Genomic DNA, 23,681 nt, shown 5'->3' on the forward strand with positions numbered 1-23,681 from the left:
AAACTATTATTTAATTAAAATGATTTTTAAGAACAGCTACACAAAGTGCTGCAAGTCACACGCTGAGACGTTAATGTGCTCCCAGAGCTACGTGATTACATTTTTTATTTTTATTATAGTTTAATTTAATTTTGTCTCTCCTAATTTAACTTTTTTCTCCTACAGTACGAAAATGAGGGTATTCTATCAGTAATTTCAGTTCCTTTTAGTTAGTTTTATAAACACACAACACAGTTCCAGTTAGTTCTGTTTTTTCCTTTTAATTACCGTTTTTATTAGATTCAGTTAACACAAATGTTTTTTCACTTTCAGTTTTTGTTATTTGGTTCGCTTTCGGGAACAATAATAATTGGTTACTTAGCAACATTGTGATTATCACACCAGAGCTTTATATAAAATAAAAATATAATTAAAAAACAGATTCCTACATCTCTACATCTCTCTCAGACTATTTTCTGGAGCCCGACCCGGCCCGGCCCGAGGAATGAGGTGTGAAGTCTCGTCAGGTCGGGTTCGGGCAGAGAATCTAAGCTCTAATTTAAATACCCCTTATTAAAAGAAAAAAGAAAACACTACTATTGACACCACTAGTCGTATACAATAATAACACCAACTATACCACAGTTAGTTCCGACCCTGTGATTGGCTGAGAGGCATTTTATAAGTGACATTATGAGCCGGTAATGCACTGTAACCGAAGCTCTCCATGTATTACTCCTCCACATGTAGGTAAACTAGCAACGATGCAGCGCTTACCAGCCAAACTGCACAGCTACATACAGAGCAGCAATGGAACTATTTTATCTCGCAAAGTGTTTTACAACCTAACAGATCGCATTTTCTGGTCCTCTTTAACTCAAAATATATCAATAAACAGTGATAATGGAAATGTGGTATAATTGTAATAATACACTTGAAGTTTGTACTGTAATGTGTAATATTGGCACTGCTAATATACTGCTGATATAGCATGAACCTCGAATGTATTATTGCTTAAATATATTTGAATATTTATTTTATTGCAGTAGCATATTTTTAAAATTATTAAATTTTTAAATTCAATATTTTGTCATCGCAAGATTAATCTGAAATATTGTAATATTATTTTAGGGCCATATTGCCCACCCCTAGAAGGGCAATATGCAGTGTGTGAAGTGACGGTGGTGATGTTTGTGTGTGTGTGTTTCAGAAGTTTAATAATGACTGGTGGATCGGCCGCTTGGTGAAGGAGGGCTGTGAGATCGGCTTCATTCCCAGTCCAGTAAAGTTAGAAAACACTCGCATCCACCAGGAGCAACGAGCCAAACAGGGCAAATTCCACTCCAGGTATACACACACACACACACACTCACACATATCCCCCTGCCTGTACATGAGGAGCTGACAGGACGCTGTCAGTGTGTAGATGTGATGTGAGGGTGTTTATGTAGACGTCTGCTGTCGCTACTAAAGAGTTTCTAGAATATCCCGCACTGTGAGTCTAGCATGTCACCTCTCGTTCACTCTCCCCGCTCACTCATTCTCTCTCTCCATTTTTGTCTTTCTATTTTTCTCGCTCTTTTTTCTTTCTTTTTTACTATCTGTTATTTCTCTCTCTTTCTCTCTTCTGGAATTATTTGTCTTGCTGTGTGTTTTTCTCCCTCTTTTTTCTCTCTCTTACACTCTCCATTCACATCTTTTCACAGTCTTGTCTTTTTGTCTTAATCTCTCTCTCTCTCTCTCTCTCCTCTATCCTTCTCTAATTTCGTGTCTATCTATCTATCTATCTATCTATCTATCTATCTATCTATCTATCTATCTATCTATCTATCTATCTATCTATCTATTTTTTGAATATTCCTGTATGTCTCTCTTTCCGCTTTCTGCCTTTTTTGCTTTCTTTCTTTTCTTTTCTATCTGTTATTTCTTTCTCCTCTCTCTCTTCTGGAATTATTTGTCTTGTGTGTTTTCTCCCTCTTTTCTACTTTCTTACACTCTCCATTCACATCTTCACAATCTTGTCTTATTGTCTCTTTCTCTCTCTGTCCTCTATCCTTCTCTAATTTCTTTTCTCTATCTATCTATCTATCTATCTATCTATCTATCTATCTATCTATCTATCTTTGTGATCCTATCTTTCTTATGTCTTTGTGTCTCTCCCCTTTTTTCTTTTTTGTATGTCCCTCTCTCATCTGTCGGTATGTCTCTCTTTCTGCTTTCTCGCTTTCATTCTTTATTACTATCTGTTATTTCTTATCTTCTGATTTTCTTTTCAACTCTTTATCACTTTAATGTTCTGTTATCTTATTTTTCCCTCCTTTCCTCATCTCCCCCCCTTACTTCCATTATTTTTTGCCTGTCTCTCTTTCTTTCTCTTCCTCCACTCTAATATTCTGATATTCTACTTTTTTACTGTCTGTTTCCGCTCTCTTTCTTTCTCTGATATTTCTTTTATCTCTTATCTCTTTCTCTCTTGTATGTTTTCTTCTTTTTCATTTGTTTCTCACTCTCATTTTCTGTTATCCTGTTTTTTCTCATTTGTATGAATTTGAATTTTCCTTTCTTATTCTCTTTCTCTCTCACTCTCTCTTTTTCTCTCTGCAGTAAATCAGGGGCGAACTCCTCGTCGAGTTTAGGTGAAGTGGCTCCGAACTCTCGGAAGTCTACTCCTCCGTCCTCAGGTTGGTTTACCACTCTGGTTTATTTTTAGAATTCCGATGAACCCACACAGCCTCAGTGTATAAAAACTGTATAAACTTTATAATGTTGCATCAAACACAACAGCATACAAGCATATAATAACAGAGTCATACTATATTACTGTAGCTGTAGTATAGATCTGAATTAAATCTCACTTCAGAAGAACCTGCAGACTAGCCAAGCTCACCACATCACAGAAAGTGATTAGTCCTAGTCCTGAACTACACAGCATTTTAAATATAGCAGAAAATATAGTCTACAACTAGGCCTGATCCCTAATCACTGTGTGGGAAACAGACCACAGTAGTTTATACTCGGATTGCTGTAGCCAATCCGTGCTCATGCTAAAATGGGAAGAACATTAGAGACAAACTGTGGGTTTACAAAAGAGAGAGAAAGAAGTTTATCCTTTCACCCAGGTACTCTGTAAGTAGGAGCACTAGTGTAAACAGTAAGCACTGCTGCTGTATTATTGCGAAGTATTGCCAACATTTATATATATATATGTTTACTTTTTAGGTCTTTAAGTTTACTGCTATGTATTTTCACTGTCATATAAAATCTTTACACCTAATTTACCTTGAAATACCAGTTACATTTTACAGTACAAACTTTCATGATTTCATGATTATATGTTTTAAAAAATGTAACACCTTCACTCTTTTTAAACACATAAAAACTTCTCCTTTATGTCATTCTAAAAAATCTGCTTCATTCTACAGTCTGTTTATTCATGATGAACATGCAACAAATTTCACATTTCGAGGCAACTATCATTTCAGAACTTTACAAGAGATAAAGATTTTGTTACAACAGTGACTGATGTTTGTTAACATGACTTGAAGGGTTCTTAAAGTGGTGCCACTTCTGATTCCATATAGAACAATGTTTGTGAAAGTGATGTAAGTGGGAAGAATCTTTTAAACGGGAAAATCCAAAATCAAAACTGAACAAAAAAAATAAAATAATTGACTGAAGGCTGAAAACCAAGGTTTTCAAACTTTTTCTTTTTAATTACAAAACTAAAATTTCTAAACATTTATTGAGCACGGAACTAACATCCCAGCATGATAAATTGTTCAAGCTTTTTACTTTTTTTGCACAAAAAGTGCTTTATTTGCAATTTTTGGTTAGATTATTATAGATATTATGTCATAGATAATGTGTTGCCAAATATTCAGTGCATCCCTGGTATAAAAACATAAAGTGAAGATTTTAGACTTGATGTTTAATGTTAAAATATAAAAGTGTTTTAATGTAAAAGTGATGAGTGTAAGTAAGCCTGGACAACAATTCAATTTGAATGTAATTTGTAGATATTTTTGTCATTTTAAGACTATTAATTGCCACTGACATAATGATAACAGGTGTTAAATATGTGAACAAACATACAAATAAACACAATAGACAATATCATGATTATCAAATATTATTGAGGTCATGTTCATTTATTGTACCATAAGTTGGTATTGCAATTATTGTGACAGGCCTACGAGTTATGCAATTTTTACACATTTATGATATTTTAATGTACAGTATTTACAGCATTTGTCACTGATTATACTGCACATTACTTGGATAGACAAATTATTTTTATTAGAAATTTATGGTACAGCTGTTCGTTTTGTGCATAGCTGTTCGTTTTGAGGCCAGACTTTGCAGATAAAAATTAAAAAAAAAAAGTTTATTACAAAAGGGACTAGACTTGCAAGGATTGTGAAGGACAGGCAAGGTCAGTAACAAAATAGCAGGAAACGTACACAAGATACCGAAGATTAGTCGGGCAAAGCAGGGTCATAAACAGTATATCCAGCAAAACAAGGGAGAAGGCAAAAGAGAGATCCAAAAAAACAAAAACAGCAATAGGTCATTAATAGAACGGGCAAGACAAAATACAAAAAAGTGTTAGTAACAAGTAAGCAAAAACAATAAAATGTGTTGTATAAGAGCTATGAAAACTAGATTCAGTACTCAGCAAAGAACTGAGCAAACTGAGTGGTATATATACTAGGGAGGCCAGGTGAAGCCAATTAGTAACTTGGAGAGCGGGAACGTCGTAGCTTTATGTGATCAGTGAAGTTTGGTGTGGGTGTATGCTGTCAGGTGGAGTCTTTATAGAACAGTTTAGAGTCTTGAGCAGGCCGACTGACAGTTTTTGTGGCTTTTATACTGTTCATATTAATATCTGAATTAAATTGTGTTGACCAAAATTAAGAAATATAATATTTAATATATATAATGTATAATATATCGCCATATCATGCAGCATTATGTGTAAATTACATAAATTAAAGATCTCCTTTACAAACATGTTTCTTTGTGGAACCAAATGTGGTTCTTGTTTGGCATTACCCAAAGAATTCTACTATGTATGCACTTTATTTTTAGTAGTATGTGATTAATTAATGATGTAATTTATGGTAAATATGTATCCTGTTTGCTTCTCCAAGCCCCATATGTAACTGTGTGTATATGTGTATGTGTGTGTGTGTGTATATATATGTGTGTGTGTAGCCGTGGATATAGACTCTGCGGGTTTAGAGCTGGAGGAGCCTGAACCTCCTCCTCCTCCTCCTCCTCCTCCTCAGCAGCGTTCTCCTAAAGCCAGCCCAAACACAGTCATATCCCCTTTAGCCCGCGAGAAACGAATGCCCTTCTTTAAGAAGGTAACAGCAGCCACGGGCACGCCCCTCCTCCACGCTCGTCCGCACGGCCGTCTTATTGCACCTGCCGCTGTGCAGCATCACGCAGTGTCTGTCCGTGTTGCGTCTCTGTCTGTGTGTCCACGCAAGAGCCACGAAGCATGCTTGCTTGGTCTTAACCACCTTTTATTTTTCCCCTTCTTCTTTTTCTTCTTCCTCTGCTCTTTCCTTTTTTCTCCCTCTATCTACACTGTGCTGTCCTCTCTCTCTCCTCTCTTTCTCTTACTAAATCTTTTCACTCTTTCTCTCACTCCCTCTCTCTCATCTCCTTTCCTCAGCTAAACAGAAGCAGAAGTCGGTAAGTCAGGCCTGCTCTGAGGCGCTGCAGGCGTCTCCTAAGGCCTTTCGGCTCGGCTGGAGTTTCCGCATTGCTGTGTTTCCTCCCCTCTCACTAACACTTCTGTAACTCAGCTTGGCTTTAACCTGTATGGTGTGTGTTTGTGTCTCTTTGTGCGTTGTGTGTGTGTGTGTGTGAGAGAGAGAGAGAGAGAGAGAGAGAGAGAGAAATACAGGGAATGGGAACTCATGGCCGCTTCATTTGCTCAATTGAGCTCAGTTTTTAGAATGGAATGTTAAAGCCATATCAGCCTACACCCAGTTGACCTACTGAGAATCATATCATATCATATTAAATCAAATCAGTGTAGGCGAGTGTAGGTTTTACCCTTAAACAAAGCATTAATAGTAATGAAATTTTGTAGTAGATTTGTTATTTCTTAGTTGTAACAATGGTTCTTAGCGATAAATCTTATCCCGTTTGAAATACTGTTAATTTCCCTTTTAAATAGTGCCACGTTTGTAAGGAACATGGATTTATGGGATCAGTTTTTTTTCTGCCATTGACTCGTTTGGTGTTTGATGATCTTGTTGGGATGACGTCTTCTTGGAATGCTCACTTCATGGCCTATCTCTGACATCCCCCAGTGTGTGGAACTTGGCCTTCAGTTTGGAGATACTGGTACTTATGGTCACTCCAAATAATGCCCTCTCCAGATCGGTCAAACGTGGCATGATGATTCTTGGAGCACCTACACCTACTGACCACTGTAGCAGAGACCATGCTCACACAATTAGAAACGTGATTGGAAGCATCTGGGTTCACCAGAAGCTCAAAATAAGTGTCAATAACAACATCAGAATAAGCTGTTTATCAAAAGTTTTCATTGGTGCACATACCCACATACTCTGCTGCTCATCCCACAAGTGCATGTTCCTTACAAATGTGGCTCCATTTAAAGGGGACATGAAACACTTCACGTATTTAGTATAATGCACAAGATGTATTTTCACTCTAACAAATTTTATAAGTTTAACAGTTGTCAGTGAAACTGAATTAAAATAATAAGCAATCTAAATGTTATTTTCTTAAGTAAGCGCAGCGCCATATTGTCCCAGCGCTGAAAGTGACGTCACGAGGTTGGTTCCCGAACGCCTCACTAACATAAACTATTAGTCTACAGTAATTTAGTTCCTCAATAGATAATAAAATCCAAACCAAAAATCAATGCAAAGTGGAGGACACTTTTGTATTGCCCCATGGGTGTAGTAATACTGGGTATAGTATACTTTTACAGGGTGAAAAATGAGAAAAATGTTCACTTTAACTTTCATATCTCGCCTCAGACAGCTGTTCTTCAGAGGTGGCTAGTGGCGCTGAAGCACGAGAAGCCTCTGGTTAGCTGCAATGCCAGGGGTTAGTAGCAAGCACTTTCTAGACCAGGACTATGTGGAGGAGAGGGTTTTGAGTCGGGAGCATTAGTGCCGGACAAATAAGCTGAAGTCCGAGGCTTTTTTCCTCCGTTTTAATTTTTCCTCTGGGATGTACCGACCATCAGACTGGAGGTACTGTAACCGCAGCAGCTGTGAGCCGCACGGAACGAGCCAAACAACGCGCTCACCCAGCAGAGCAGCGAGAGGTAACTTACCGAAAGTCTAGATAAGCTGACAGTTAAAAGATAACATAGCTAGCTACTCATCTAGCTATCTTACCATAGCTAGCCAACGCTAGCTAACTAACTAACACTAACTAGATGAAGCTAAGTACCCAGTAAGCCTTCTAACTTCCAAACTGAACGGTTTATCAACCAAACAGCACCTGGGTGTTTCAATATCCACTTAAATCATGTTCGTTTCATTCAGTCTTAATGGACTCTGGACTTTACATGTTAAATAGCTACATTTATATAAACAAGCTAGTTAACGGGATGGCAGTACCTGCTATGGACTCGCTGCAGGGTTTCTGCACGGCTCCACGTTGAGAGAGAATAGACACCTCCAAAACGTCTCTCTCTCAGAAAAGCATCTGAAAAGTTCTGCTCAGGTTTCTTCAGGAAAGATCTCTGAGCAAATAGTCCAAGTTAGCCTAGTTCAGCTTCGTCTTCATCCATAATCTACACAAACAACAAGCTCTTTTACGCTAGCTTTGTACCTGGGCTCTTCACCAACCAACCTCGTGACGTCACCAGTGCTGCAAGGGCAACATGGCAGCGCCCTAGCGCAAACGTAACAAACATAAATATATTATAATTAAAATGTAAACATTTTATATAAAAAAATCCCCCCCCCCCCCCGAAATAAATTCCATTATATTTAATCCCTTAGAAAACTTGTACAAACTGAAATGTTTCATGTCCTCTTCAAAAGGGAAATTCACAGGCTTTCCAACAGTATAAAATGTATTCAGTCAATCTCAGTTAGTTTTTAAAATGTTTTAATTCATGAAATGAGTAGGTCCCAAAAAGATAAAATGATGTACAAATTGTAAAATAAAAATGTTTTTAATGATTTTGAGTTATAATGCTACACTACTGCAATGTGCTAAATCAAACCGAGCAAGGTTTGAAACAGCATTGACATAAATCTGCTACCAATGCTAATGCTAACATTAGCTTGATAACGGAATTAGCAGTACCCTAGACATGTGACTTGCCACAAACATAAACATAGCACGAAAAAAAGAAAAAAATGTGTTTGGTAGATTATTTATTTTTTGTAGCAATGGGTTGAACACAAGTTAAGTTTGATATTGTTGCCATACTCAACTAGACCCATTTTACCTGGTAATTTACTGAGTAGACTATGTATAGATGAGAGGGTTAAATATCTGATGATGGTCCTTTAACTGGCAAAAGTCACAGGAAACGCCTTGATGATTATTGTTATAGCTTACTTTGCTTAACACCGTCCCTAATTGACTGTGTAATACCTGTAATTAAGAGTGTCTGTTTTAAAATATAATTTTGGCCACTGGAGTTCCCATTCAGATCTCATCTGTGTTTTTTTTTTCTTGATGCTGTAGCTCTTAGTTATTTTTTGGACTAACATGTTGTGTACATTAAAACAATATAACCATTTTATATAATTGTTTTTTTTATTGACCACTAACCTAAAGTACTGTGCAGAAGTTTGGAATCAATTTGTAATTGATTTGTTCTTATTAAGATAATCTATGTTATTCACGTTAGCTGTTCTAGGTATAGTAAGTATACTTAGTAAATGACACTCAATATGTCTTGTATTTCTGGTAGTCTAAACAAGAAAATAATAATAAACACATTTAGTCATTGGATATAATTTAATTTTCTGCTCCTCAGTTCCTCATTCTTTAAAAAAACTGAAGTGCATTCTGCAATCTAATGTGATTGGTTTATTTATGTATTGATTCCAAACGCTGATTCAGACATGAGAGGTTGTGTGAGCTTTCGTCTGTTTTGTTCAGGAATTTAATTCTGGGGTCGACAAATGCGCTGTCGTGACAAATTTAATGCTTCTAATTTGGTGGCAAAACCTAGAAATGCAGTTCAAATATTTCCTGAATCTGTAGATTCTGCCCTGTAACACATCACAACAACAAGTCATTATATAATTAATATTTCAGCATTGTGTTTTATAAATGGGGTCAGAACTGGTAATAGAGAGTAAAATTTCAAATTTTATTAGCATGTTGCTATCGTTCAATGTGTTCCAACATACACCAACTGAGCACACCAACATTTTGTAAATGAGGTCCCATGACCACAGATTCACAAACAGTCCTGTGAAGCCTCTAGGATGTTCAGTATATGTCACTCAAGGACTTCACAGTGTCATTGCCCTTGTAAAAGAAAAGTGCATGTAAGTGTATTTTTTTAAACTATACTTTTCACATTAAAATGTACACATTATTAATGACATACTTAATTAACTACTTTGGAACAACTTAAGTATATATATATATATATATATATATATATATATATATATATATATATATATATATATATTTTGAATGCTTTTTATACAACTTCTGCAAACTTAAGTAGATTTAAGTATGTCTTTTTAAACACATAATTAACCACTCTTAACCCAAATGCTAATGACGTAAATTATGACACATTCGCAGCAGAAGAGAGTTCAGTAACTTGCTCTCAACGCTGAGATCAGGCAAATGCAATACAATATAGAATTCAACTGTACACATAGGAGAAGGTAGACTGGAAGAAATTACAGCAGAGTGGTAGTGAGTGAAGGAAAGACATGCCCAGAATGCATATATAAATGGTGTCAAAAACCAATGGGAAAAAGCTACACTGTCCAAACATGTTATTATATTACGCGGAAACAACTCAGATTACATGACAAGAAAGTACTTTTTTGTTTATTTGAAAATAATAAAATAATTAATTTATTGAACAATTGTTGGCATGTGAAGTATAATTCAGTATGTACCTGAAATGCATTTACACTAGTGTAGCTCCAAAGCTGTATTATACTTTAAAAAAGCAAATGTCTTTTGAGAAGTACTTTTCTACATACTACACAATTTTAAATTAAATTTTTAAAAGTAAAAAAATAATAATAATAATGCACTTTTGGTAACATAACAATGTATTAAATCATTGGTTAAATTTTCTTTAGTATGTGAAGAATTTAGCTATATCCTACATCACTAGTGATGCCACAACATGTGTTACTGATATGAAAGACCACTTTAAAAAGAATGTTACAGAGGCAGGTTTACATTGAAGACTGCAAACCCAATTAATTTATTTAAATTAAATTAAAGTAATTAATATAAATAAATCAATTTAAAGCACAATTATACAATGAAGAAAGTCCTTCAAGTGATTTCCTGAATGTCCATTGGTCAGTGTCACACGAAACAATAGAAAATAGACGTGGGATTCCACCAATTACAGATGTTATGATTACAAACATCAAGAAACATGAATTTGATACACTGGGATGTTTGTCAACCCCAGAGAGTTAAATCATCAACATTTACTGAAAAATGGATGAGTTGATTTTATCCTAAGATCAATCAGCACATTCATAAACATCATGTAACTGAATCATGTAACTGACTATTAGACATAATCCATTGTTAAACGGATGTATTGAGTATTGTTTCATAATAATTATATCACATCTAATCCTACAAGTCTGAGGTCTCTTATGAGAGCTCATGGTTGTTTGCAGATAACAGTGCTGGTCTCAGTCTGTTAATTATTCTGATCCAGTTAGAGACTGAGACAGCAAAATGAGTTTGCGATTGTTTTATTGAAGAGAAATTCAGTTGTGTGAAGTGTCTGTCTGATTCTACAGGCTTTATTTTTTGATATAGATAAGGAATGGGACTGAAGTGGGGAATAGTATTTAAGATTTAAGGAGCACATAGTGTCCCTCAGGGCACATAAATAAAATCATAGGTTATGTTTGTGTCTTCTGCAGAAATACTTGTGGTAGACTTGTGGGTTTGTTTGTTTGTTTTTTAAAAGCTAAAAAAAAATCCAATATCTGGTGTTTTTTAATTCAGATACTATTAAGCTTGACAAGTTTAAACTAATCACCAGCTGTCTAGAATGTTCCAGATTCTAGAGAGCTCCTTAACATTTGTGTATGGCAGTGGATCTCTATCTCAGTCCTGGCATCTTTCATTAAGTGTTTTTTTTTTTTTTTTTTTTTTTTTTTTTTGATCCAACTTTTCACTATTGATGCACTAAAATTAATTTTAGTTTTACAGATTTTTGGCAGGTTTTCATTTTATTTTGCAACTTTGCACAAACTGGACATATATACTGTATTTTTCACACTATAAGGCACACTATTATAAGGTGCACTATTAATGAACATCTTATAAGGCGCATTTTAAGAGAAACTATAAGGAACTTCTAATTCAGCAGGTCTCACCACTGGGTGGTGGTGCGGGGTAAGTTAAGTAAAGCTAAGCTAAGTAAACAAAGCTATAATTAAAAAAGACTTTATTTTAAAGTCAAACGAGCACTGGATGTAAATCTACACAGATTTCTCACAGATGAAAACCCTTTATTTGGGTGAGTAAAGCACTTTCTTTAATTTACAGTGACCTCAGATTACTGAATTTCTGCAGCGCTATGGCTGGAGCTTTAGCATTAGCGGCTAACTGCTCCAGCAGTGCTAGCAGGGGTTAGCATCAGGCTACAGTCAGATATACTCACCCCTGAATGGGAAAATAGCAGGCGTCGTTAGCAACTCATGCTAATGCTACTCTAGCAGGCAGTGCTAGGCGGCGTTAGGAGCAGACTACAGGCCAATAATAGCTCTAAATGGAGAAATAGCGCTTAGAAGGTAATGCTAATGCTACTCCAGAACTAAACTGAAACTGCTGTATAATGCTGTACCTCAGCAGAGTGGGTTTACTGCTCCTTACAACCTGACTGGTAAAATTCATACATAATGTGCACCACAATTTTTCATAGGTATTTATTCATAGGTATTTATTAAATACTGAACATTTTTTACATCCCACAAAGACCAAAACACTTTCTAAGTTACTATATATTTTTTTTTATTTCAAAAGAACTTAAGAAGTTAATTTGTAGTTTAAATATATATCTCAAAGTAGTTTCAAAAACATTTAAATATTTTCCTTTATCCTTTTCCAGTCTTTTTCATCATTCACACTGGATTTTAAAACAAAAAAATAAGAGAAGAAAGAGGAAAAAAATATTCATAGCTGTATAAATCATGAACAGAGTGCAGTTCTGAACTGAAAGCTTAGCATCAAAGCCTTTAGGACAATTAGCTTAGCGTAGCTTAATTACCAAGCTAACAAATTTGTGCCCATTCCTCCAGTAGCAAGCTTATTGATTTCAACATCCAGCTTTTAGTAGCATTTACTGTCATTTCTCTACTGTTGGAATGGGTGCTAACGTGTCAGCTAAATAGCTAAATAACTGTGGGTCAGTAAATACACAGAGACATCAACTATTACTTATTGATTAGTAGAAATTATTTTTATTAGACTACACAAAGCTAAACTAGGCTAAGCTGGCTAAAATGTGCCATTTGGCCATTTTCGGCCAAATATATTTGTTTACTAAATATTCAGTGCATCCTAAATCTTTCATATCTCATTATATCTCATTTCTATAAGCTTCAGCCCTGGATCATTTGCGTTAAAAGCAGGAAGTACACAAAAATGGGAGAATACAGTGGACTGAGATAGGGAACTGCTGTTATATGATCTCTCAGTGTGTGTGTGTGTGTGTGTGTGTGTGTGTGTGTGTTTGTTTATTAACTGTGAACGTGATAGTTTATGTAAGTGTCTCATGTGGCGCAGTGGGTTTGGCGGAGTCGGTGGGGGGGGGAGTGTGGGAGAGAGAGAAAATGACGTGTGTTTTCCCGCACTCTGCAGACGGAGCACATCCCCCCATATGACGTTGTGCCCTCCATGAGGCCGGTGGTCCTGGTGGGACCCTCACTCAAGGGCTATGAGGTCAGTCTCTCCAACAATGACTATAAATCTTCTGCCATAAATCTGCGCTGAACATCAGGTCTTCTGCAGTGGGATTTCCACTCACTCTGTGGAATGTTTTGGTTCTTTCTCACCACATCCTGATTTCCTGGCTTGGCACTCATTTTTGATTAACTGCCTGACTGCATGAAGATCAGATCTGTTTATACACATGGTATATATACACTGATCAGCCATAACATTAGCACCACTTAGGTTAAAAACATATATACAGCTTTGAAAAAAAAAATAGAGAGACCAATTCATATTCTGAATCAGTTTCTCTGATTTTGCTAGTTATAGGTATATGATTGACTAAAAATATTGTCATTTAGAGCATGTATTTGCAGAAAATGAGAAATGACTGAAATAACAAAAAAAGATACAGAGCTTTCAAACCTCGAATAATGCAATGAAAACAAGTTCATATTCATAATTTTTTTAGAGTTTACAGATCAGTATTTGGTGGAATAACCCTGTTTTTAAATCCCAGTTGTCATGCATCTTGGCATGTTCTCCTCCAACAGTCTTACACACTGCTTTTAGATAACTTTAAGCCACTCCTGGTGCATAAATTCAAGCAGTTCAGCTTGGTATGATGGATTATGATCATCTATTTTCCTCTGGATTATATTCCAGAGGTTTTCAACTTGGTAAAATAAAAAAACCTCACAATTTTTAAGTGATCTTTTTTTCCAGAGCTGTATACATTTATTGTTTTTTTATTATTTATATTGATTTGCTTCATTTATAGTGGCATATGTCAAGGGATGGGATATATTAGGCAACAAATGAACAGTCAGTTCCAGACAATGAAGAACCATGTTGTAACTTAAAGGTGTTAAACAAACCAAAATAATCTGTGTAGCATTTAGGTGGCTCTAAACCTGCAGTTTCTGAAACTGGTAACTCTAATGAACTTATCCTGTGCAACAGAGGTACCTCTCGGTCCTCTTTCCTCTGTTTCCTCGCACATTTTTGATGCTCTTTGCAATGACACTTTTTGTGTTGACTAATTTTAAATTCTTAAAGTTTTTTTACTTAGTTGAATAAATAATAAATAATTCCAGGTAAAATATAAAGTAAAAACAATATTTTTATGAATTAGGTGAATTAGTGACAAAAGACCATCAAACATTATGATTAAACTGGCACTTATCAGGACTTCCCCAGGAAAGGAAGTCCAGAAAGGAAATCTCGAGTTAACAGCAGCCCAGATAAGAGCCACCTAAATTGAGTAGTTTTGGTTTGTTTAACACTTTTAAGTTACTACATGATTCTATATGTGTTCCTTTATAGTATGGTTGACTTCAGTATGCATTTAAAATGCAATCAAAACATTTTTTGGATTAATACTGTAGAAATTAAACTCAGAAGAAAGTTTGCAATGCTATTGGGAAGGTAGATAAAGTAAAAAGAAATATTTACAAACAAGTACACTAGATCTTACAGAATATTTATTTTTTCTTTCTACAGGTAACAGACATGATGCAGAAAGCGCTATTTGACTTTCTCAAGCACAGATTCGAGGGGAGGTAAGAGCTTCTGAAAGTCCCTGTCTGTCTATCTGTCTGTCTGTGTGTCTCTCTGGCAGCCTTGCCGGTCCTCCTTTGGGGTAGTTTATGTATTAGCGTGTGTGCGAAGCTACTTTAAATAGTCTCGTCTCATTGCCTTAATTGGCCATGCTGGACCATAAGCACAAAGCTGGTCTGCATGCCTGCACTTTCTCCGAGCTGGAGCATTCCCAGAGCAGGACCGATCCCTCTTCCCACTGCGCTACCCAGAGAAAACACGCACCACTGCTCCTGTGCTGCACTGCTTCAAATAATACGTCTGATGTTGTAATAATTTTACCTAGTAAAAGCACTTCCTGTAAACTCTGGAATTGTATTTTAGTGGACCGACTTCAGACCCAACTTCATTCATCACAGTAGACAACATACTAATATTGGTTCTAAATATAGAATAATATTGCTCTATTAATAAAGCTTCATTCTCAAACTTCGGTGGCTTGTAAAAGTATTCATACCCCTTGACATTTTCCACATTGTGTCACCTTGCAACCACAACCCTAAATGTATTTTATTGAGATTTTAATGATAGACCAACCAAAAACAGCACATCATTTTGAAGTGGATTGTGAATGATAGATAAAAAAGATAGATTTTAATCAAATGGTAATATGAAAAAGTGTAAAGTGCAAAAGTATTCAGCCACCTCAATATCTGTATCTGTATCAATATCATATCAATATCTACTAGAGCCACCTTACACTGCAATTACAGCTGCAAGTCTTTTGTAGTTTTTTTTTGTCTCTACCAGCTTTGCACATCTAGAGACACATGTAAAGAAACAGCTCAAGCTCAGCCAGGTTCGATAGAAAGTGTCTGTAAACAGCTATTTTTATTTCTTGCCACAGAAGCTCAATAGTATTTAGGTCAGAACTTTGACTGGGCCATTCTAACACATGAATATTGATTGATCTATTTCATTCCACTGTAGCTCTGGCTGTATGTTTAGGGTCATTGTCTTGCTGGAAGGTGAATCTCCTTCCCAGTCTCAAGTCTTTTTCTGTCTCCAACAAGTTACCTTCTAGTATTACCCTGTATTTAGCTCCATCCATCTTCCCATCAACTCTGACCATCTTCTTTGTCCCTGCTAAAGAAAAGCGATCCCACAGCATGATGCTGCCACCACTACGTTTCACAGTGGGGATGGTGTGTTGAGGGTGATGAGCAGTATTACTTTTATGCTACACATAGTGCTTTGCACTTAGGCCACAAAGTTTAACTTTGGTCTCATCTGACCACAGAGCCTTCTTCCACATGTTTGCTGTGTCCTCTACATGGCTTGTGGCAAACTGCAAACTACACTTATTATGTCTTTCTTTCAACAATTGTTTTTGTCTAGTCATTCTTCAATAAAGGCCAGATTTGTGAAGTGTAGGACTTATAGTTGTCCTGTGGACAGATTTTTCCATCTGAGCTGTGGATTTCTTCAGCTCCTCCAGAGTGACATTGGTCTCTTGGCTGCTTCTCTGACATGCTCTCTTCTTGCTCGATGTGTCATTTTGGGTTGATAACCATGTTGGTTTGCATTTGTTATATGTTTTATAACCTTGCCCTGCTTTAAACATCTTTTCAACTTTATATCTGACCTGTCTGATGAGTTCCTTGGTCTTCATGATGCTGTTTCTTCACTAGTATTTTCTAACAAATCACTGAAGTCTTCAAAGAACAGGTGTATGTATTTATACTGAGACTAAATTACAAGCAGCTGAACTCTATTAACTAATTAACTGACTTCTGAAGGCAGTTACAGATTTATATTTGATTGATAAAAAATTTGAAAACCATCTATCATTTTCAACCCACAATTATGTGCTATTTTGTGTTTGTCTATCACTTAAAATCTTAATAAAATACATTTAAGTTTGTAGTTGTAAGGTGACAAAATATGAAAAAGTTCAAGGGGTGTGAATACTTTTGCGAGCCACTGTATAGATCATCTGGACATTTTGCAGAAGCAGAAAGAGAGCGATGAATGTCTGCGTACTGTTGCACGTGGCTGGTTTAGTAATATATGTTGCCACTTTTTTATTTTTATTTTTTAATCCTGTTGAATTATTTGTGGGAAGTCATTTTTTTTTAAATGTCCTCACTTGTCCCATGCATTCCCTCTCTCTCTCTCTCTTTCCCTCTCAATCTCTATCCCTCTCTCGCGCTCTTCCTCTCTTTAGGATATCCATCACTCGGGTGACGGCTGACATTTCTCTGGCCAAGCGCTCCGTTCTGAACAACCCCAGTAAACACGCCATCATTGAACGATCCAACACACGATCCAACCTGGGTGAGTGGGTTTGTGCTGATTTCTGAATGAGTGTACTGATTCTCATTGCTTTTGAAAAATCTTATTATGTAAAACTACAGTACCAATCAAAAGTTTAATCCTTTAATTATTCTTTATTTAATGTATTTTCTACCTTGTAGACTAATCTTAAAGACATGAAAACAGTTAAGCGACACATATAGAATTATTTTATAAACAAAAAAAGAAAAAAAAATGTCCGCCAATGTCCGAACTGCAACCGAAGCTCTCTATGTTTTACTCCGCCACATATAGGTAACCTAGCAACGATGCAGCACTTACAAACCAAACAGCGCAGCTACAAACAGAGCAGCAGCAATTATTAAAATTAATTACAGCGAAGTCATTAAATCTACTGCCTTCGAAAGCATTGGTTTCTATCTGAAACTGGAGGATGAAGCTATAAATGACCAGCTTAATACCTCCAATGAGCCAATGAGGTTTGCCACGCTTACAAACAATGATTTGGATGAGCTGGAAATGCAGAGAAATTAATTATTTAACTTGCGGAGAGTTTATAACAGATCGTATTTCTCGTCCTCTTTAACTCAGAATCTTTCAATAAACAGCGATAATGGAACTGTGGTATAATCGCAATAATACACTTAAGTGTAATATAAAGTGTATATTGGCACTGCTAAGGCCAGGGTTCATAGGGAGTGTGTGTGTGTGAGAGAGAGAGAGAGAGAGAGAGAGAGAGAGAGATAGACAGAGCAGGAAGCTCGCTATGATTGTTAGTTTGGCTTGATTAACGAGTCATGATTAAGATCAAAGACATTCTTACAGCATGACCTCCTGATTGCACTGCTGCTAATCTCTTGTACAATCACCATTTAGTGCACACACACACACACATAGTGCACACACGCATGCTTAGTCACCAACCTGCAACCTGCAGATTTCCAATTCCTTTTAGATCAGCTTTATTTATATAATTAGTTTATATTTATACAGAAGTTGTCACAAATCAGCTTTAATGAGAAGCAGACTTTTATTGAGCTTCCTTTGTGTTAGATTTAGCCAAACCTGTCTAGAAAACCCCTTTTAATACGTTTGATCACACACCAATTTTTTCTAGCTTTACAGTGCAGGTCTACTGAGTTGAGGCAGCAAAACTGTCCTAAACCCCTAAATGCCCCCTCCACCGGGCTAGTGCTCTACTGTATATATTAAAATGTAGATCCCCCTTTAGTTACAAAAAAGTTTTACACCAATATCCATGGAGTGTGTTACATTTAAAGTCTACTATTGGTTATGCAACAATTACAGCTGAGCGATATGGCCTAAAAAAAAAAAAAAAAAAAGATTTTCGATTTTAATAGATTTTTCCTCCTACTAAATATCTAATTGGTTAAAACTGGTTGAAAACTATGCTTACTTTTATCTTGGTTTTACTTAAATCTCTCCTTTAGGGTTTAAGTGCAACCAGAAAGAAGCTTGTAGATGAAATGATAGAAAAAATCTGGAAAAATTCAGAAAATAAGGCAATTTAAAACCCTGCATATTTGTGTATATGTGACAAATGTGCGAGAGGAGGCTTACTCTGCACTACGGGAGCCCAGAAGGGAGTGTAAGTAACGAAAGTTTAAACTGAGAGAAAAAAGATTTTCATCAAAAAACACATCGTCCTTAACTGGCAATTTGAAATAATAATCAATAAAATCGATTTCGGCCAGATCTAGCTACAACCTTGAGAAATCTGTCTATCATAAAAATCATCATAAAACAAATTTTTTTCCCTAACTCCAAACTAACTACTAATAACCTCATTCCTTGTTTTTGCCTTGTAGTTCTATGTCATCTACTGCTAATGTACATGATTATTTGTAAGTCACTTTGGATAAAAGCGTCCGCTAAATGCAATGTAATGTAATGTAAATTGCCTGTTCTTTACAAGCAGATTTCCTGCTGTGCTTTGAAATATTATCTTCTAGCATCACCCAAAATCTCTTTAGCTTTTTAGCTTCGATTAGGTCATGGACTAATTTGAAATCATCGTTTCCTTGCTGATCACAAGGTGTGCAGGTTTTGAGGCAGCAAAACTGTCCTAAACCATGATGCCCCCTCCACCGTGTTTCACAGTTGAGATGAGGTTTTGGTGTTTTTTTGCAGGTTTTTTTTTTTTTTACAGCAAACAGCACTGTGCATGTGTGCATATGATGTCCACTTGTTTCTTATTTGTAGAATTGTAGAATCTCCAGGTGGTCCTGGGCAAACCTGGGCTGCATTATGTTTTGTAGAGCAGTAGCCACATAAAGTTCTCAAAAAGTGAACAAAAGAGTCACTGAGGTGGATGTAAAATACAATCAGTATAATCAAGGTCCAACACTTATAATATCCTGTGTTTGTGTCTTGTCATGTTTGTGTGTTAGCTGAAGTACAGAGTGAGATCGAGAGGATTTTTGAGCTGGCACGAACACTGCAGTTGGTGGTTTTGGACGCTGACACGATAAACCATCCAGCTCAACTGGGCAAAACCTCACTGGCGCCAATCATCGTCTATGTCAAGATCACCTCTCCAAAGGTAAACGCTCACGACACTTCTGTCACTCTCCATTCCAGTCCTCTCTCTCACTCTCTTTTTACAGTAGGCTGCTTTGTGTAAGCGTGTTTTATGATGTGTGCGGTATAGTGTGATGCTTTGACTCAGGATGAGCTGAAGCACACAGCAGAAAAGAGCTAAAATGCAGGACTACAGTGTTATGTTTTTATCACACCATGATGCACAGTAAAATAATAAGAAGAAGAGGACTATCTTATAAATACAACAGTTGTGCTTGGCACAGAGGGACTTAGCGTAGCTTTTAACCCAACTGTACAGCAAACACGCATATATACACCAGTAAGAACATGTTCCTGGAGCGTTTGGTGGCTTGCCAAACCTGGGTCTCAAACCCACAACCCTGTCATCAATAACCCGTTGCTTTATCCACTGAGCCAACACTGCCCCAATATAATATACCCACTTATTTTTAGTTCTTTTTCAATTAAAGCAGCATTTTGCAAGAATAGGTATTTCTAGCTACTGGGCTCCCCTACAGACGGCAAGTGTGATCTGGGCCTTGAGCTTTCTCTAAAGGACAGGCTTTATACATGCATTTCTGGACAAGCTGAGAAGTACAGAACTGGAATCTAAAAGTGAAACAAGCATGTGAAATGACTGACGCAAATATATTGGGTAATGCAGAATTACCCAGTTCTTAAAGGTGGTGTTGTGCACTTCACTGAAGTTACATAGTGCAGTCAGCAGTGTGTTGAGATGACTCATCGATAGCTCAATGATAGAGGTACTAGGCTATATGAAAATGTTGTTTTAATGCACAAATGCTCCATAATGTTGCTTTAATATATAATATTTTTAATAATTTGCAGTAACTGTACAAATGTAAAAACAAGCATGCGACAGTAGGTGTAAACAATGATAAAATAGTTCTACATATGGGTCCTATTGGTTCATCATAATAAATAATATCTAGAGCCTTCAAAGCTCAGTGTTTAAAAAAATGTACTGGTCAGTAGCGTTCTGCATGTTTCTGTATTCCGCACAGTGGGGGGGGGGGGGCTGGGGGTGATTCATACAGATATACACATATTTTCTATGATTCTTTAAAACATGTTGTAGTACATGCAATAAGTGCAAGTGCTAAAAAACAAACTCAGTTTTTACTTTTACTTTGTACATTTTTTTTGTCCTTTTTTTACTCCTCACTTCTATGATTCTGTCTATATATGGGTCTTGTATTATGACAACACGGATACTGTGTGTAAATCTGTGTGTAAATGTTTGTGTGTGTTTTTTTTCAGGTGTTGCAAAGATTGATAAAGTCTAGAGGGAAGTCTCAAGCCAAACATCTCAATGTGCAGATGGTGGCGGCAGACAAACTGGCTCAGTGCCCTCCAGTGAGTGTGGACAGACATTTACACACACACACACACTGAATTGTACACAATTTATAATTAGAACTTGAGCACATGGAACTTATCAGTGTCAAAAAGCAGTCAATGTTAGATTTAACGCTTTGTTAGAAAATTGTTCACAAACAACCCACCACCATGTTTAACAGCAGAGAAAAAAAAACTATTATTTACCCTTGACGTTTTTCTAGTGTGACCTAAACAATTAAAAAAGATAATCATCTTTGTTCAAAAATAATTGTTGCACCCAGAAGAAATGACACTTTGTGGGTAGTCGTGCGAGACTGTCATGGAGTGAATCAGAATGGCACTGGATCATTTTCAGTGACGAGTCACGCCTTTATCGCGGTGGAGAAGATATCCAGGCCTGGTGGTTTAATGGTTTCGATTCCAATTCACATTTGGTGAATTTCATTGTTCAAACAGAACAATGTTTGTCCACATACTGCTGACATCTCAAAAGTTTCCCTTTAAGACAATATAGACAGATATAATGCCTTGGCCAGCTGCATCACCAGACATATTGGAAATGTGTGGGATGTTACCACAAATTTGAATTATCGCAGGACACCATTAGGAACCTCTATAACTCCATGCTGAGACATCTATAATGTTGCATTACACACTTTACACACTACTTCTGTATGTGTAGCTCTACAATTATGACCAATATCAGATTTTTATCATTTGTTGTTTCTGATAACTTTCATCTTTCCCTTGAATAGCATTGCAATCAGACACTTTCTTCTTGATGAGCAATAATTTCTTTGATGAAGAGTGTACTTCTATAAAAAAAAAGACTGTGCACTACAAAGGTTCACAGGTTGTCTTCAGGTCATTTTTAACCCTAAGGATTAAGGATGTCCCTGATCCGATCACCTAATTGGAAATTGGGGTCGATCATATAAATTTCAAAGGATCGGAATCAAGTAAAAGTATCTGATTCAACACTGATTCATCAAAAATGTATCCTTACATTGTTATTCCACAAGTTTACTATAGACTAAAGAATGCACATGTTGTGTTCACACTGGCAGCGAAAAATACCTCATTTATGAGTTGTGAGTGTGCATGAAGAGTATTAGCATGATGAAATGAGTCAGGTTCACAGTCTCATCCACCACTTTCACTCTCTCTCTTCCTGTTATGTCTCCTCTCTGCCCTTTGTTTCCGTTTTTTCTTCTTATCTTTTTAACATGCTTTTATAACCTTTACTTGACCCAGGAGCTCTTTGATATCATCCTGGATGAGAATCAGTTAGAGGATGCCTGTGAGCACATGGCCGACTATCTGGAGGCGTACTGGAAGTCCACCCATCCGGCCAGCAGCAGTCCATCCAACCCAGCCTTAGACAAGCTCACCTCCGCCTCCGATGCCCAGTCGACCAATCCAGAGCCAGCGTCCAACCCACAGCTCCAGGTGCTCACCAGCTTTCATTCTTCCAGTAGATCAGCATAGTGATAGAGAAACAGGAGGGGAAGGAAGGAGAGAATGGTGTAAAGGGTTAATAACCACAAAAAGATCATTTTCATGTGCATGTCTACTGATACCAATACAATGAGGGCTATGAATGCAGTAAGATATTAAAATAAAATAAAATAAAATAAAACTAAAGGATAATTAAATGATAGATCAGTAGATCAGCATTGCCTTAAAGGAGAAACAGTGTTAAATGAACTTTTGGTGCTCCTAACTGAGTTACTGTGATAGTGATAGGGGCATAGCGCTGCCCACGCAAAGACAAATAGGCAGTTGATATACATAAGTTGACTGACAAGCAGCAATGAATAGTTAGGAGAGGGGAACAGATTGTAAAATAACATATTTTTAGCACTAAAAGGCGCACTTAAAATCCTTTAACTTTGAGGTGGTAAGAAGCAGTAAAGCCTCTCAGCTAAAGTACAGTGTTATAAAGGAGTTTCAGCACTGAGGCTGGAGCAGTGCTAGCCCTTTTGCCATTCAGAGCTGAGTGTATCAGCGTGTTGAAAATAAGCTACGTGGGACCAACCGCTAGCTAATAGCACCCTGGCTTACCGGAACACTCGGTGTTCCTTAGTGTAGTGCTGTCAGGCAGCATTTAATAGCGCTAAGTGCTGCTAACCAAGGCTAGGGCTGCTGCTAACGGCATCTAGCGGCTAGCGTCTGCTGCTAACCACGGTGTTGAAAATATTGGAAATCTTATTGGATTTTTAAAAAGGTGATACAATTGTCTTAAAGGGAGAGTGCCAGAAACATGTTAAGTTCTAAAGCAAAAAGCAAAAGTTGAAGAATTGTTAAATAAGCTGATTTGTAGTTGAATGCAGTTGATACATAAAACCATATACATTAAACATTATAAGTGGACTTCAGAGGGAGGAATAGAAATAACAAGATAAATCTTCAGTATGGGGCCTTTAAGAGACTTTACAGTAGAGTGGGATGTGAAAGACAAGGCCAGACATGTTGTGGTGGGACACTGGAGAATACTGGAGGGAGGAGAAAAGAACATTTTGAACACCTTGAAAAAGCCAGAACTGAGCTATCTGAGTATCTGAAAGTACAGTATTACTCTCATAGAATCAGTGAGATTTTCCTAAGGGCGTTTTCACACCAGCACTTTTTTGTCTAGTTCAAACGGACTCTGGTTCGTTTGTACCCTTAGTACGATTTGATTGAGCAGGTGTGTGGATCAAAACGAACTCTAGAGACATTCGCTTGTGGTGAGAATGTGATCCGGTCTCGATCCGAACCAGCTATCAAATAAACTCCTTTTATTTGAGCTAAAC

At 36.9% G+C, this 23,681-nt stretch overlaps 1 protein-coding gene across 7 annotated transcripts in view; it reads left to right on the forward strand.

The window, feature by feature from the left end:
• The window catches only part of cacnb2a (calcium channel, voltage-dependent, beta 2a), a 138,461-nt gene that overhangs the window by 107,247 nt on the left and 7,533 nt on the right, over window positions 1-23,681 (forward strand). For 5 of the 7 annotated variants that reach the window (XM_049483196.1, XM_049483198.1, XM_007238723.4 and 2 more), the window contains 9 exons: window positions 1,190-1,326; window positions 2,584-2,660; window positions 5,194-5,345; window positions 13,036-13,116; window positions 14,611-14,669; window positions 16,874-16,983; window positions 19,374-19,525; window positions 20,806-20,901; window positions 22,141-22,335. In XM_049483196.1, the coding sequence (XP_049339153.1) occupies window positions 1,190-1,326; window positions 2,584-2,660; window positions 5,194-5,345; window positions 13,036-13,116; window positions 14,611-14,669; window positions 16,874-16,983; window positions 19,374-19,525; window positions 20,806-20,901; window positions 22,141-22,335 (1,059 nt within the window). Of the gene's footprint in view, window positions 1-1,189; window positions 1,327-2,583; window positions 2,661-5,193; window positions 5,346-5,659; window positions 5,680-13,035; window positions 13,117-14,610; window positions 14,670-16,873; window positions 16,984-19,373; window positions 19,526-20,805; window positions 20,902-22,140; window positions 22,336-23,681 lie in introns of all 7 variants that reach the window. The other 2 variants (XM_049483197.1, XM_007238725.4) reach the window with 1 other exon arrangement.

The sequence above is a fragment of the Astyanax mexicanus genome, chromosome 8 (assembly GCF_023375975.1).
Source record: "Astyanax mexicanus isolate ESR-SI-001 chromosome 8, AstMex3_surface, whole genome shotgun sequence".
In the NCBI taxonomy this organism is placed as follows: domain Eukaryota; kingdom Metazoa; phylum Chordata; class Actinopteri; order Characiformes; family Acestrorhamphidae; genus Astyanax; species Astyanax mexicanus.